A 14,483-nucleotide genomic window follows, 5' to 3' on the forward strand; every position below is an offset into this window, starting at 1 on the left:
TTTAAAATAAGGGAAAACAATGGTGTCTTAAAGAGAAAAACAGTCCTAAGCCAGATATTCCCACGCCTGATTGTGAAGGAGACATGCCAGCAAGGTCCCACGTCTCCGGGAAATACATGATCTGGTCCCAGCTTCACACCCTACTGCCAAAATGAAACGTAGACATTTGTTTTTGTGCTTCCAACCAGAGTGAGAAATTCCCTTTGTGGGGAAATAGGTGAGACTGCTGCAGCCGCATGCGGCACTGAGAAGGTGCAAAGGTTAAAACAAAAGTTACATGGACACTTGGGGACAATCCTATACCATTTCCACTTCTCTGGCAGTTGGCTGAATAAAATTTCACTTTCACAGTTCTTTTTGCCAATGCCAGGATAAAAAGCAAAATTTTAAATTGGAAAATGTCTAGCACTTTACACAGTGGAATGAAAGAATATGAAATTCAAAAACATTATTAAACAAAAGTCCATATGCCGCAGCAGCACGCGCCATGATGAGAGCTCCCCTTCCGAGGCGCTTCTGGAGCAGCTTCCTCAACCCGTCCGGGAGACGGGCTCAGAAGAGCAGGGCCCCCATGCTGCCGACCTCGCTCTGCTCCTTAACGAAGATCTCAAAGTACTGGTAGATGATGGTGACTGCGAGCAGGATCCCAGTTCCAGACCCAATGGCACCCAGGAAGTCAGCCAGGACCGAGAGGGCCCCGATGCACAGCCCACCAAAGGCCGCGGCTGTGGGGATGTACCGATTGAGTTCATGGACCATGGAGGTCCCTCGGTGGCCTCTCATCACCATCTGCTGCTCCTTCAGCTGCTTTGCAACATCTTTGGCAGAGGAACCTGAGACCTCAATCCACGTTTTGGAGAAGAATGCACAGGAGCCCAGCATGAACACTATGTATACAACTGCATGGACCGGGTCTTCTAACCCAGAGCCAAAAAATTCTGGAGGGGACAGGTAATAGCAAAGGCCACCAACTGGATAAGCACGTGCGGGACCCCCAGAAGATGTGTCCGACCAGGTGCCCAGCAGGCTGACCAGCAAGTTGCCACTGAAGCGAGCTGAGAGCATTTGGGAGATGACATAAAGGTTGGACACCAGGGCGGACTGCAGGATGATGGGGATGTTGGACGTATAGAAGAGCTTGATGGGGTAGGTGTTGTACTGGCCGCGGTAGCGGGCCGACTTGATTGGCAGGTCCACTCGGAAGCCCTGGAAATAGATGACCACTGCAAAGACAAAGATGATGGCGATGAGATTCATGAGGTTGGGGAGATTCTGGCGGTAGAATGCCTCCCGAAGGGCTCGGACCTTGTCTGTGCGTGTGGCCAGCAGATGGAAAAGTGCAATGATAGCACCTTCAAATTCCATTCCTCGGCCAGTGTTGACAGTGGTGGGGCTGAATGCCTTCCATACGATGGTTTCACAGATGTTAGTTGCAATGAAGAGGGAGATACCAGAACCAAGGCCATATCCTTTTTGCAGGAGTTCATCCAAAAGTAGGACAATTAAGCCAGCAACAAAGAGCTGAATGGTGATTAGCAGGCAAATGCCAGCACCCATTTCAGAAGGGTCCCCATACATCCCGGTCATCACATACACGATAGACTGGCCGATAGTAATGATCATGCCAAATAACTTTTGGGCCCCGTTGAAGAGAGCTCGGTCTTTTGGGGTGTCACCAACTTCAATTATCTTGGCACCAGCCAAGAGTTGCATTATAAGGCCAGACGTGACAATGGGAGAGATCCCCAGCTCCATCAATGTGCCTCTGTTAGAGGCTAGAATCACCCTCATCCAATAGAAAGGGTCAGCTGAATCTGAAGACATGATCCCAAACGGGAATCTGGCAGCACACTAAGAAGATAAAGAGGGTGATAGCGGTCCACAGCACTTTCTCTTTAAACTGAATCTTCCTCTCCGGCTTCTGAATTTCCGGCAGGATGACACAGAAGGGTTTGATGACTTCCAGAAATTTGATTGCCATGGCGGCAGCTGCTCGGGCTCCGGGTCCCGCTTCGGCTCAGCTCTGCTCTGCGTGACGCGACGCTGCCCGCGGCCCAGTCTGTTCCACCGCACAGCACCTCCGCCGAGAGACACGTCAGTGCTAGCCCGGCGGCCAGCGGCACGGCGAGGCGCGGGGCGGGGCCGGGCCAGGGCAGGGCCCCATTTATCCATATTCTTTAGCTTTCTTTCTATGTTTATAGTGAACCAGGTTTCAAGGCATAGCATGAGGCCATAGAACATAAGAAATTTAGAACTTGGCCTCATTGGCATTAGCATCATCTGTTGACCAACTAAGAAGCCTCAGATAATTAGGAAACATAATTATTTTATCATACACTAAAGTATATGGTACACTCTTTGGTAATGTGATACTATCTACTAGAAGCCCTCTTATCTAACATGATCGAGATTGAAGGCAGTTACCTAATTTAAACATGCTTATTAGAAAGAGCCATGATAAACATTTTATATTGACCCAAAGCATACACATGTAGATAGATGTAAGTTCATTTGCTGATTTTCCGCTTGCAGGGCAAGTCCTCTGAGTACGGCTCAGCTGATTAGAATTTTGCAGTGCCTTCCTATCCCTTTCCCGTTCCCTTCCATCTTCCCCTTCCCTTCCTTTTTCCTTTCCCTTTCCCTTTCCCTTTCCTTCACCCTTTCCCTTCTCCCTTCATTTCATTCCTCCTTTCCTCCTCTTCCCCCTCTGATCCTCTCCCCTCCACTCCCCTCCCCAGCCCTCCTTCCTTTCCTGTCCTCTCCATGTTGCCCAGACTGGAGTGGCTAATCATTTATTTATTTATTTATTTTTGAAACAGAGTCTTGATCTGTTGCCCAGGCTGGAGTGCTGTGGTGCAATCTCAGCTCATCACAACCACAGCTTGCCGCAACCTCAGCTCACCGCAACCTCCACTTCCCAGGTTCAAACGATTCTCCTGCCTCAGCCTCCCAAGTAGCTGGGACTATAGGTGTGCGCCACCGTGCCTGGCTAAGTTTTGTATTTTTAGCAGAGACAGGGTTTCACCATGTTGGCCAGGCTGGTATTGAACTCCTGACCTCAGGTGACCCGCCTGCCTTGGCCTCCCAAAGTGCTGTGATTATAGGTGTGAGCCACTGCACCCGGCCTGGAGTGCAATTTATAGGCATGGTCTTAGCACACTACAATCTCGAACTCCTGGACTGAAGTGGTCCTCCTGCCTCAGCCTGGCAAGTACCTGGGACAACAGGCAGTGTCTTTCTGAAAGCACGTCAATAATGATCATTTAGATTGCTTTAAAGTACTACAAGAAATTTAAAAGTGTTCATGAAGCGGTCTGGTTATAAAACCTTACTAAATTTTATGACTATTTATTTTATTTTTGAAAACAGTTTCACCAGGCTGGAGTGCAGTGGTGTAATCATAGTTCACTGCAGCCTCGAATTCCCAGGCTCAGGTGATCCTCCCACCTCATCCGCCTGGGTAGCTGAGACTATAGGTGCACGGCACCACACCCGGCTAATTTTTAAAAAATTACTATTTGTAGAGATAGAGTGTCACTCTGTTGTTGCTCAGGCTGGTCTCAAACTCCTAGGCTCAAGCAATTGTAGGTGTGAGCCACCACGCCCAGCCCATTTTTATCCCTTTCTCAAACCTAGAAGGACAATTTTTAAACAACTTGCTTTTAATGTTGTCCCAGGGATTAACTTTTCATAGAAACAGTTATTTTTAACATTAATTATGGAATACTTGATAGAGAAAAGAGATTCAAAATAATGTAATGTTGGGAGGCTGATGTAGGAGGGTCTCTTGAGGCCAGGAGTTTGAAATCAGCCAGAGGCAACATAGTGAGACCTGTCTCCATTGTGCCTATAGCCCTAGCTTTGCGAGGCTGACACAGGAGGATTGCTTGAGTTCAAGGTTGCAGTGAGCTATGATTGTACCACTGCACTCCAGCCTGGGCACAAAGGAAGATCCTATTGCTAAAATATATATAATAATATAACAAACAGGCCGGGCGCGGTGGCTCAAGCCTGTAATCCCAGCACTTTGGGAGGCCGAGACGGGCGGATCACGAGGTCAGGAGATCGAGACCATCCTGGCTAACACGCTGAAAGCCCGTCTCTACTAAAAATACAAAAACTAGCCGGGCAAGGTGGCGGGCGCCTGTAGTCCCAGCTGCTCGGGAGGCTGAGGCGGGAGAATGGCGTAAACCCGGGAGGCAGCGCTTGCAGTGAGCTGAGATCTGGCCACTGCACTCCAGTCCGGGTGACAGAGCAAGACTCCGCCTCAAAAAAAAAAAAATAATGATAATAATAATATAACAAACTCAGTGGATCTACCACCTCAGCAAAGAAATAAAACATTACCAAGTCAGTTTATACATTCTGTATATTGCATATCTTCCTGTCCCTCAAATCTCAATGTTGAATGTATGTTTACATTTACCCAAAACATTTCTTTCACACTGGTATTCAGCGACTTATATTATCTTTAATTATATATAATAATAATACATATAATTACATCAAATATATTTGGGTACAAATATACTAATTCTTTGATACTAGCAACTAATGAGCAGAAGTAATAGACATACTAGATAGTATTTATTAGTTGAGAGTGTTTTAATATCCTGGGCGTATCAGTATGTTTTGTATCAGTTAATTTGTGGATTGGTTAAATGGAGTCAAAAGAGCATTACTATTTTATTTTATTTTACATTAATTTTATTTTATTTTATTTGTTTGAGACAGCAATCTTGCTCTGTCACCCAGGCTGGAGTGCAGTGTGTGATCTCTGCCTCCCTGCAACTCCACCTTCCCAGGTTCAAGAGATTCTCCAGCCGGGCGCGGTGGGCTCAAGCCTGTAATCCCAGCACTTTGAGCGCCGGAGACGGGTGGATCACGAGGTCAGGAGATCGAGACCCATCCTGTGCTAACACGGTGAAACCCCGTCTCTACTAAAAAATACAAAAAAACTAGCAGGGCGAGGTGGCGGGCGCTGTAGTCCCCAGCTACTCCGCGAGGTTGAGGCAGGAAATAGGTGAACCGGGAGGCGGAGCTTGCAGTGAGCTGAGATCCGGCCCTGCATTCCAGCCTGGGCGACAGAGCAAGACTCCGTCTCAAAAAAAACAAAAAAAAGAGATTCTTCCTGCCTCACGCCTCCAAGTAGCTGGGATTACAGGTTCATACCACCATTCCTTTTGTATTTTTAGTAGAGACGGAGTTTCACCATGTTGGCCAGGTCTTGAATGCCTGACTTCAAGTGATCCACCCACCTCAGCCTCCCAAAGTGCTGGGATTATAGGTGTGAGCCACCACACCTGGCCATATTTTAAAATTCTTGAAAACATATTCAACCTTCAATTTCTAATAATACGGCAGGATAAATACCTGGATTAATCTTTTGCTGTAAATGAGAATACTCCTGCATAAAATATCAAATAAAAAAAAATCAATCCTTAAGAAAGAATATGCTCTTAACAAAAAAGCATTTCCACAACAGGTGCTGAATGAGGAAACCAGAGAGTTAAGCAGAGCACTGCAGCTCTGATAGCTCTTTTTACACTAATAGCATTAGCCAAACATGGTGGACATCAATTTTGGTATTCACTGACTCATAAAATTTAGGAGACCAGAGACAGAGCTTGATTTGGGGAGATCACCCCACAAAGCTGGTACCCTAGTGGACTAAACCAGAGGTTACTAAACTTTTTCTGGAAAGAGTCAGACAGTAGATATTTTAGGTTTTTCCAGCTACGTAGTTCCTATTATACCTACTCTGCTGTCGTAGTGCAAAAGGAAGCCACAGACAATAATACATAAGCAAGTGGGTGTGGCTCCAGTGAGACTATATTTACCAAACAGGTGGTAGACCAGATATCGCTTGCCTGCCAACAGTAGTTTACCATTGCCAGAACTATGCCATTAATGTAATGATCTACAAATAATTATTCTCTCCCTGCCTTTGGGGACTGCAAATAACATTGAATGTCTTAGACACTTTAGTGGGGGAAAATACCTGCTAAGGATTTGGAACCACAAGCTGGCTCTTATTTGAGTTCCAGAAAACCTTAAGCAATCAGATGGTATCTGGAGGAAACTCACTTTATTTCGGGCCTCAAGGAACTTCCACAAATAAACTTCCAGAGAAAATGAACATCTCACAATAGAAACAAATCTGCGAGAAAAGGCATGAGCAAGAACCAGCATAACAGAAACATGCCACTATAGATTTAAAAATTATCAAACACAAATTATAAAATTAATATGATTATTCTACTTAAAAAATAAAGGACAGACTTGAACATATCAGCATGAGACAGGAAACTATAAAAACATTTAAAAAATAACAAAATATGACTTATAAATGTGAAATAAAAACTCATTGGAGCCAGGCATGGTGGCTCAGTCCTGTAATCCCAGCACTTTGGGAAGCTGAGGCAGGTGGATTGGTTGAGATCAGGAGTTGGAGATCAGCCTGGCCAACATGGTGAAAACCTGTCTCTACTAAAAATACAAAAATTAGCTGGGTATGGTGGTGCATGCCTGTAGTCCCAGCTATTCAGGAGGCTGAGGCAAGAGAATCACTTGAACCTGGAGGCAGAGGTTGCAATGAACTGAGATGGCACCACTCCACACTCCAGCCTGGGCAACAAAGCGAGACTCCATCTTAAAACAACCACCACCACCACCACCACCTCTATGGATATAATGATAGATTAGACACATTTAAAGAGAGAAGTGGCTAATCTAAGGCAATTACCCAGAAGACAAGAAGTGGAAAATATAACAGGTTAAGAGTCATGGAGGATAGAATCATCACATTTGAAGAGATTATGATTGAGCATTTTTGAAGACACTGAAAAATATCAACCCACAGATTTAAGAAGCCAAATAATCTCAAGATAATAAATACAGTATCCCTACCTGGACATATTCTTGTGAAATTGGAGAACACTGAAGGCAAAAAGGAGTTCATAAAAATTGTCAGAGAGAAGATAAATTACCTATAGAAAAGGGAGAGCGTGACAATAGCAGCAGTGAAACCAGAAGACAATGGAATGATATTTTTAATGTGCTAAGGGAGGAGTAAGTGTCAATCTGGAATCTACCCAGCAAAAACATCTTTCAAGACCAAGGACAAAGCTGGGCCTGGTAGCAGACTGAGGCAGAAGGATCACTTTGAGACCAGCCTGGGCAGCATAGTGAAATCTTGTCTCTTAAAAAAAAAAAAAAAAAAGGAACAGTGAATGAAGATATTTTCAGAAATAGACTGAGACAATTACTGTCAGACCCTCCCTAAAGGAAACACAAAAGTATATCTCTCAGGCAAAAGAAAAGTGATCTCACATACAAGATCTGTGATGCAAGACAAAAAATGAAGGGCAGAGAAAATGGTAAATATGAAGGCAAATCTAAATAAACATCAATTGTATAAAACTGTAGTCTTGGGGATTAAAAAAAATTTAAATATAGCCTATAAATCTATGGGTGAGGGGGATAGTGATGAATTAAGTAGTGTTCTAAGTTTCCTTTGTCATTAGGGAAGCAGGAAGTGTGGTGATTGAACTTTGATAAGTTAAAAATGCATGTTGTAATTTTTTTTCAAATTTTTATATGTTATGTTATGTTATGTTATGTTATGTTATGTTATGTTATGTTATGTTATGTTATGTTATGTTATTGAGACAAAGTCTCACACTGTCACCCAGGCTGGAGTGCAGTGGTATGATCTCAGCTCACTGCACCCTCCGCCTCCCAGGTTCAAGTGATTCTCCTGCCTCAGCCTCTCAAGTAGCTGGAATTACAGGTGCCCACCACTGAGCCTGGCTAATTTTTTGTAGTTTTAGTAGAGATGGGGTTTCACCATGTTGGCCAGGCTGGTCTCTAACTCCTGACCTCAGTTGATCTGCCCACCTCAGCCTCCCAAAGTGCTGGGCTTATAGGAGTGAGCCACCATGCCCGGCCTCAAATTTTTAAATAATTTTGAAAGAGGTGAGGTCTAGGTCGGATGCAGTGGCTCATGCCTGTAATCCTTTGGAAGGCTAGGCAGGCAGATCACTTGAGGTCAGGAGTTTGAGACCAGCCTGACCAACCTGGTGAAATCCCATCTCTACTAAAAATACAAAAATTAGCCAGGCGTGGTGATGCATGCCTATAATCCCAGCTACTCAGGAACCTGAGGCAGGAGAATCACTTTAACCCGGGAGATGGAGGTTGCAGTGAGCCGAGATCATGCTGTTACACTCCAACCTGGGTGACAAGAGTGAAACTCCATCTCGAAACAAACAAAAAACACAAAGAGACGGGATCTTGCTGTGTTGCCCAGGCTGGTCTCAAACTCCTGGACCCAAACGATCCTCCTGTCTTGCTCAGCTGGGATTATAGATGACATGGTCTAACTTCTGTGACAACTAACAAAAGAACAGAAAGTTTTAAATTCGTAAAGGGGTGCGGGCATGGTGGCTCATGCCTGTAATCTCAGCACTTTGGGAGGCCAATGCAGGTGAATCATTTGAGGTCAAGAGTTCAAGACCAGTCTGACCAACATGGTGAAACCCCGTCTCTACTAAAACTACAAAAATTAGCTGCATGTGGTGATGCATGCCTGTAACCCCAGCTACTCAGGAGGCTGAGGCAGGAGAATCACTTGAACCCGGGAGGTAGAGGTTGCATTGAGCCAAGATTGATGCCACTGCACTCCAGCCTGAGCTATGGAGTGAGACTCTGATCCAAAAAAACAAAAATATTAGTAAAGAGGAAGAAGTAATATTAGATAAACATACCGAATGAATTAAAAAGAAGATAGAAAAGAAATATAAGAGGAGGACAGCATATGAAACTAAAAGTTTAGCAAGGATGACAGACAAAGTTAGTAATCAGAAATTGAGGCCGGGCACGGTGGCCCACGTCTATAATCCCAGTACTCTGGGAGGCTGAGGTGGTGGATCACTTAAGGCCAGGAGTTTGAGACCAGCCTGGGCAACACGGCGAGACCCCGTCTCTACTAAAAATACAAAAATTAGCTGGGTGTAGTGGTGCACACCTGTAATCCCAGCTACTTGGTAGGCTGAGGTAGGAGAATTGATTGAACCTGGGAGGTGGAAGTTGCAGTGAGCCGAGACTGTGGCAGTGTATTCCAGCCTGGGCGACAGAGCGAGACTCCATCTCAAAAAAAAAAAAAAAAAAAAAAAAAAAAAATCCATTGTATTTCTGATGTCAAAACCAGGCAAAAGAAACGTAAAGCTATTATTTACAATATCATCAAAATAGGAAATACCTGGGATAAGAGCTTTTGTGCAGAAAACATACCACCTCATTAGAAGATATTAAGTGTCAGGCTGGGACCCATGTGGTACCTGTAATCCTAGCACTTCGGGAATCCCAGGCGGGAGTATTGCTTTAGTGGAGGAGATTAAGACCAGCCTGGAAAACATGGTGAAACCCTGTCTTTACCAAAAATACAAAAATTAGCTGAGCATGGTGATGTGTGCCTGAGTCCCAGCTACTGGAGATGCTGAGGTGGAAGGATGGCTTGAGCCTGGGAGGTAAAAGTCACAGTGAACTGAGGTTGCACCATTGCACTCCAGCCTGGGTGACATGTCTCAAAAAAGAAATAAATAAATAAATAAAAATAAAAAATAAAAACCAAAAAAAAAAAAAACAAAAACCCTCAAAGAATATATTATCTAAATAAATGAGGGGAGGCTGGGTGCAGTAGCTCACGCCTGTAATCCCAGCACTTTGTGAGGCGGAGTCAAGTGGATCCCTTGAGGTCAAGAGTTCGAGACCTGCCTGGCCAACATGGTGAAACCCTGTCTCTGCTAAAAATACAAAAAATTAGCCGGGCGTGGTGGCACACACCTGTAGTCCCAGCTACTTGAGAGTAAAATAAATAAATGAAGGGATATTGCTTGTTCATAGAAGTCTCAATATTGTAAGCTATCCATTCTTCCCATATTGATTATATGCAATCCTATGCAAAACCCCGCAGGTTTCGTTATTATTGGACATTCCAAGCTGATTCCAGATTTATTATAAAGCACTAATTGTGTGCAGAGACTTAATCAGGAGACAATATAAAAGATTGTTATATAACACTGATAATTTTCTAGATAAATAGGAAATTTATGGACCTTTAAAATTGTTCTAATGGCAGCAGTTATGGAAAAAATAAACTGGTACCACACACACACACCCTACCTGATACCACACACAAAAATCAAATCCAGGTTGATTCAAGACTAAAATGTGAAAAGCAAAACTTCAAAGTTTGTCTTTAGAAGATAACGTAGAATATTCTTATGACCTGAAGGTAGGGACTGATTTAAACACAAAGACACAAAAAGCATAATCAATAAAGAATACAAAGTTAAGAGTGTTCACAAAAATATGATGTAAAAGAGTGAAGAGACAAGCCATAAACTGAGAGAAGATATTTGCAGTGTTAACATCTAACAAAGGAATAGTGTTCAGAATAAAAATACGTGTATTAATATAATATTTAAGAAAAATATGTACAGCTCAGTAGAAAAATCAGAAAAGGCTTCAATAATTTACAAAAGAAGACCCTCAAGTGGCTTATAAATACAGGGAAAAAAACTCAATAACCAAGCACAGGAAAGTAAAAACCATATCATTATGCCATTACCCACCCACTAGATTGGTAAAAGTGTGACACTGTTTATGAGGATGTGGAACAATAAGTGCTGTCATACACAGCGTGTAGGAGTATAGTAAAACCAATTAAAGAAACAAGTTTGGCCAGGTGCGGTGGTTCACGCCTGTAATCCCAGCACTTTGGGTGGTCGAGGTGGGCGGATCACAAGGTCAGGAGTTTGAGACCATCCTGACCAACCTGGTGAAACCCCGTCTGTACTAAAAATACAAAAATTAGCCAGGCGTGGTGGTGCGCGCCTGTAATCCCAGCTACTCAGGAGGCTGAGGCAGGAGAATCACTTGAACCCAGGAGGCAGAGGTTGCAGTGAGCCTAGATCACAGCACTGCACTCCAGCCTGGGCGACAGAGCGAAACTCCATCTCAGACAAAAAAAAAAAAAAAAAAAAAAAGAAAACCCACAAGTTTGTCATTACCTGGTGAAGTTGAACATGAACATATCCCACAACCTGGAAATTACACTTTTAAGTATATTCCCAAGAAAACTTAACGCACATGTGCACTAGGATACATGCACAAGAATGTATTGTGGTTTACTTTGTAGTAGCCCCAAACTGTAAACAAGTCAATGAATCCCAGTACTAAGTTGTGTATATTATGCAGTGTAATATTGCACAGCAGTGAAAGTGAAGGAACTACAGGGACACACATTAATATGGATAAGTATCAGATACATAGTATTTAGTTAAGGGAATACATACCTTATGATTCAAACACAGGTAAAATTTACTATGTAATGCCGGGTGTGGTGGCTTATGCCTGTAATCATGGCACTTTGGGAGGCTGAGGTGGGCGGATCACTTGAGGTCAGCCTGGCCAACATGGCAAAACCCTGTCTCTACTAAAAATACAAAAATTAGCTGGTTGTGGTGGCACGTGCCTGTAATCCCAGCTACTCAGGAGACTGAGGCAGGAGAATCGCTTAAACCTGGGAGGCGGAAGTTTAGGTGAGCTGAGATCATGGCACTGTACCTGGGAGATAGAGTCGTCTCAAAACAAAACAAAACAACAATATGTAATTTAAACATGCATAGGTAGTAAAACTTTTTAAAAAGTGATGTGATTTTTTTGCCAGCCACAAGAATGGTTGATAGACATAATCTATTAGAGGCATGCAAGGGCTTCCAAGGTGTTGACAACGTTTTATAAATTTGGGGATTTTTTTGTTTTGTTTTGTTTTTAACAGGGTCTTGCTCTGTTACCCAGGCTGGAGTTCAGGGGTGTGATCATAGCTCACCACAACCTCAAACTCTTGAATTCCTGGGTTCAAGCAGTCCTCCCACCTCTACCTCCGGAGGACAAATGTGAACTAGGTGTTTACTGTGTAGTTTTGGCAGAGTTGTTTAATATTTTTAATTTTTTTCATTAAAAAAATTACTATATTTTAGAGACTAGGTCTTGCCCTGTTACCCAGGCTGAAGTGCAGTGGCAATCAGCTCACTGCAATCTCCGCCTCCCAGGTTCAAGTGATTCTCATGCCTCAGCCTCCCCAGTAGCTGGGATTACAGGCATGAGCCACCGTGTTCGACCTTTTGTGTGGTTTTAACAGAGTTGTTTAATGTTTTATAAATTGAATGTATATTTCTTATATGTTCTCTATGAAATATTTCACAACAGAACATTTTGAAAATACATTTTGTGAGGTCGAATGGGGAAGAGCAATGATGGAACATCATTGATTATCCACAATTAAAAAAAAAAAAATTTTAGTTTACGAGATGGCTGTTCATGGGCACAATCACAGCGCACTGCAGCCTCTAACTCCTGGGTTCAAGTGACCCTCTTGCTTTGGCTTCCTATGTAGCTAGGACTACTATGCCCAGCTCCACAGATATTTTAAATTATCTCATATGTACAATGAGTCCAGGTGCCTGGAACATAGAAGGTGCTAAGATATTTATGGGCCAGGCGTGATGGCTCACGCCTGTAATCCCAGCACTTTGGGAGCCTGAGGCACGTGGGTCACCTGAGGTCAGGAGTTCAAGACCAACCTGTCCAACATGGCAAAATACTGTTTCTACTAAAGGTACAAAAATTAGCTGGGCGTGGTGGCGGGTCCCTGTAATCCCAGATACTTAGGAGGCTGAGACAGGAGAATCACTTGAACTGGGAAGGCTAGGTTGTGGTGAGCCAAGATCACGCCACTCCACTCCAGCCTGGGTAACAGAGCAAGACTCTGTCTCAAAAACAAACAAACAAACAAAAAGATATATTTATGGAAAGAAGGGAGTAATGTGAAATCAGAACCTATTATTAATATTATGGTGCTTATGATTAAGTTAGAGGTTTAAATAAGACATAACCATGGGAAGATAACATATGCTCTTATAAAGGACTTTTTGATAATTATAGGCAGTAAGTGCTATAAACAAATCTGTGAAGAAAGTGGTATTTATGAATATGATAAATAATGAATGATATGATGGCTTTGTGTCTTATTTTTATGTCAGATTTTCCAGGTGCCCCATCCTGTAAATGCCATCATTTCCTTACCTATTGTATATTTTTCTTTCAAAATATAACCACATGTCATTTTTGAATGATATGATAAATGCTTGGGGATATCTAGCAGAGGAATTGGTATTTGAAGAGGTACTTGACTAATAATAATATTAATTGCTAACATTTATTGAACATTTAATACACCCCGTTGAGTACTTAATGTGTATTAACTCACTGAGTTATCTTCTTAAGAACCATATTTTTAAAAAGGCTATTAGCGGCCAGGCGTGGTAGCTCATGCCTGTAATCCCAGCACTTTGGGAGCTGAGGCGGGTAGATCATGAGGTCAGGAGTACAAGACCAGCCTGGCCAAAATGGTGAAACCCCATCTCTACTAAAAATACCAACATTAGCCGGGCATGGTGGTGGGCACCTGTAATCCCAGCTACTTGGGAGGCTGAGGCAGGGAATTGCTTGAACTTGGGAGGTGGAGGTTGCAGTGAGCTGAGATCACACCACTGCACTCCAGCCTGGGTGACAGAGCAAGATTCCACCTCAGAAAACAAAACAAAACAGGCAAACAAAAAAACGCTATTAGCTTGACGTTGTAGATGAGGAAGTGAGAGTTACAGGGGTTGGCAAAGTAATTGTCCATGGTTACACAGCTAGTAAGTGGCAAAGTTGGGGAATACAGGCAGTTAGACCTCAGAGCTTTTGCTCCAGACCACTGTAGTTTATGGTCTCTTTGTGGTTATATTTACAAAGAAAAATAAATAACAGGTAAAGAAATGATGGCATTAACAGGACCAGGACACCTGGAAAATCTGACATAAAAATAAGACATAAAGCTAGTAAGATAATTTGGAGTCAGATTTTTTTTTTTTTTTTTTTGAGATGGAGTCTTGCTCTGTCACTCAGGCTGGAGTGCAGTGGCACAGTCTCGGCTCACTGCAACCTGCACCTCCCGGGTTCAAGTGATTTTCCTGCTTTAGCCTCCTGAGTAACTGGGCTTACCACACGTGCCATCACACCCAGCTAATTTTGTATGTTTAGTAGAGACAGGGTTTTACCATGTTGGCTAGGCTGGTTTTGAACTCCTGACCTCAAGTGATCCACCCATCTCAGCCTTCCAAAGTAGCTGGGATTACAGGTGTGAGCCACTGTGCCTCGCCAGAAATGCCATCTTTCTAAATTTGCCTTTCTAGTTAAAATCTTTACTGGGGCAGGAAAAACAACAGTGTTCATATTTCATAAGTTATCTTCTCTTTTGGATTAGAAAGATACAAGAATCACCACAAATGAAGATGTAACGTTTTAAAAATTAAGTAGATTTCTTTTTTTTTCTTTTTTTCTTTTTTTCTTTCTTTTCTTTTTTTTTTTTT

General features: G+C 43.0%; 2 protein-coding genes across 2 annotated transcripts in view; one reads left to right on the top strand and one right to left on the bottom strand.

Moving 5' to 3' along the window:
- LDHC (lactate dehydrogenase C) overlaps nucleotides 1-14,483 on the top strand; it is a 51,135-nt gene that overhangs the window by 5,519 nt on the left and 31,133 nt on the right. The window lies entirely within an intron of this gene.
- Nucleotides 338-2,095, bottom strand: LOC108519219 (protein transport protein Sec61 subunit alpha-like). The gene is given in 2 exon segments (XM_017858062.1): nucleotides 338-1,834; nucleotides 1,836-2,095. Coding segments are annotated over 2 exon segments (1,428 nt in total). The 5' UTR covers nucleotides 1,982-2,095; the 3' UTR covers nucleotides 338-552.

This window comes from Rhinopithecus bieti, unplaced genomic scaffold, assembly GCF_001698545.2.
Source record: "Rhinopithecus bieti isolate Rb0 unplaced genomic scaffold, ASM169854v2 scaffold_2350, whole genome shotgun sequence".
NCBI classification, from domain to species: Eukaryota; Metazoa; Chordata; class Mammalia; order Primates; family Cercopithecidae; genus Rhinopithecus; species Rhinopithecus bieti.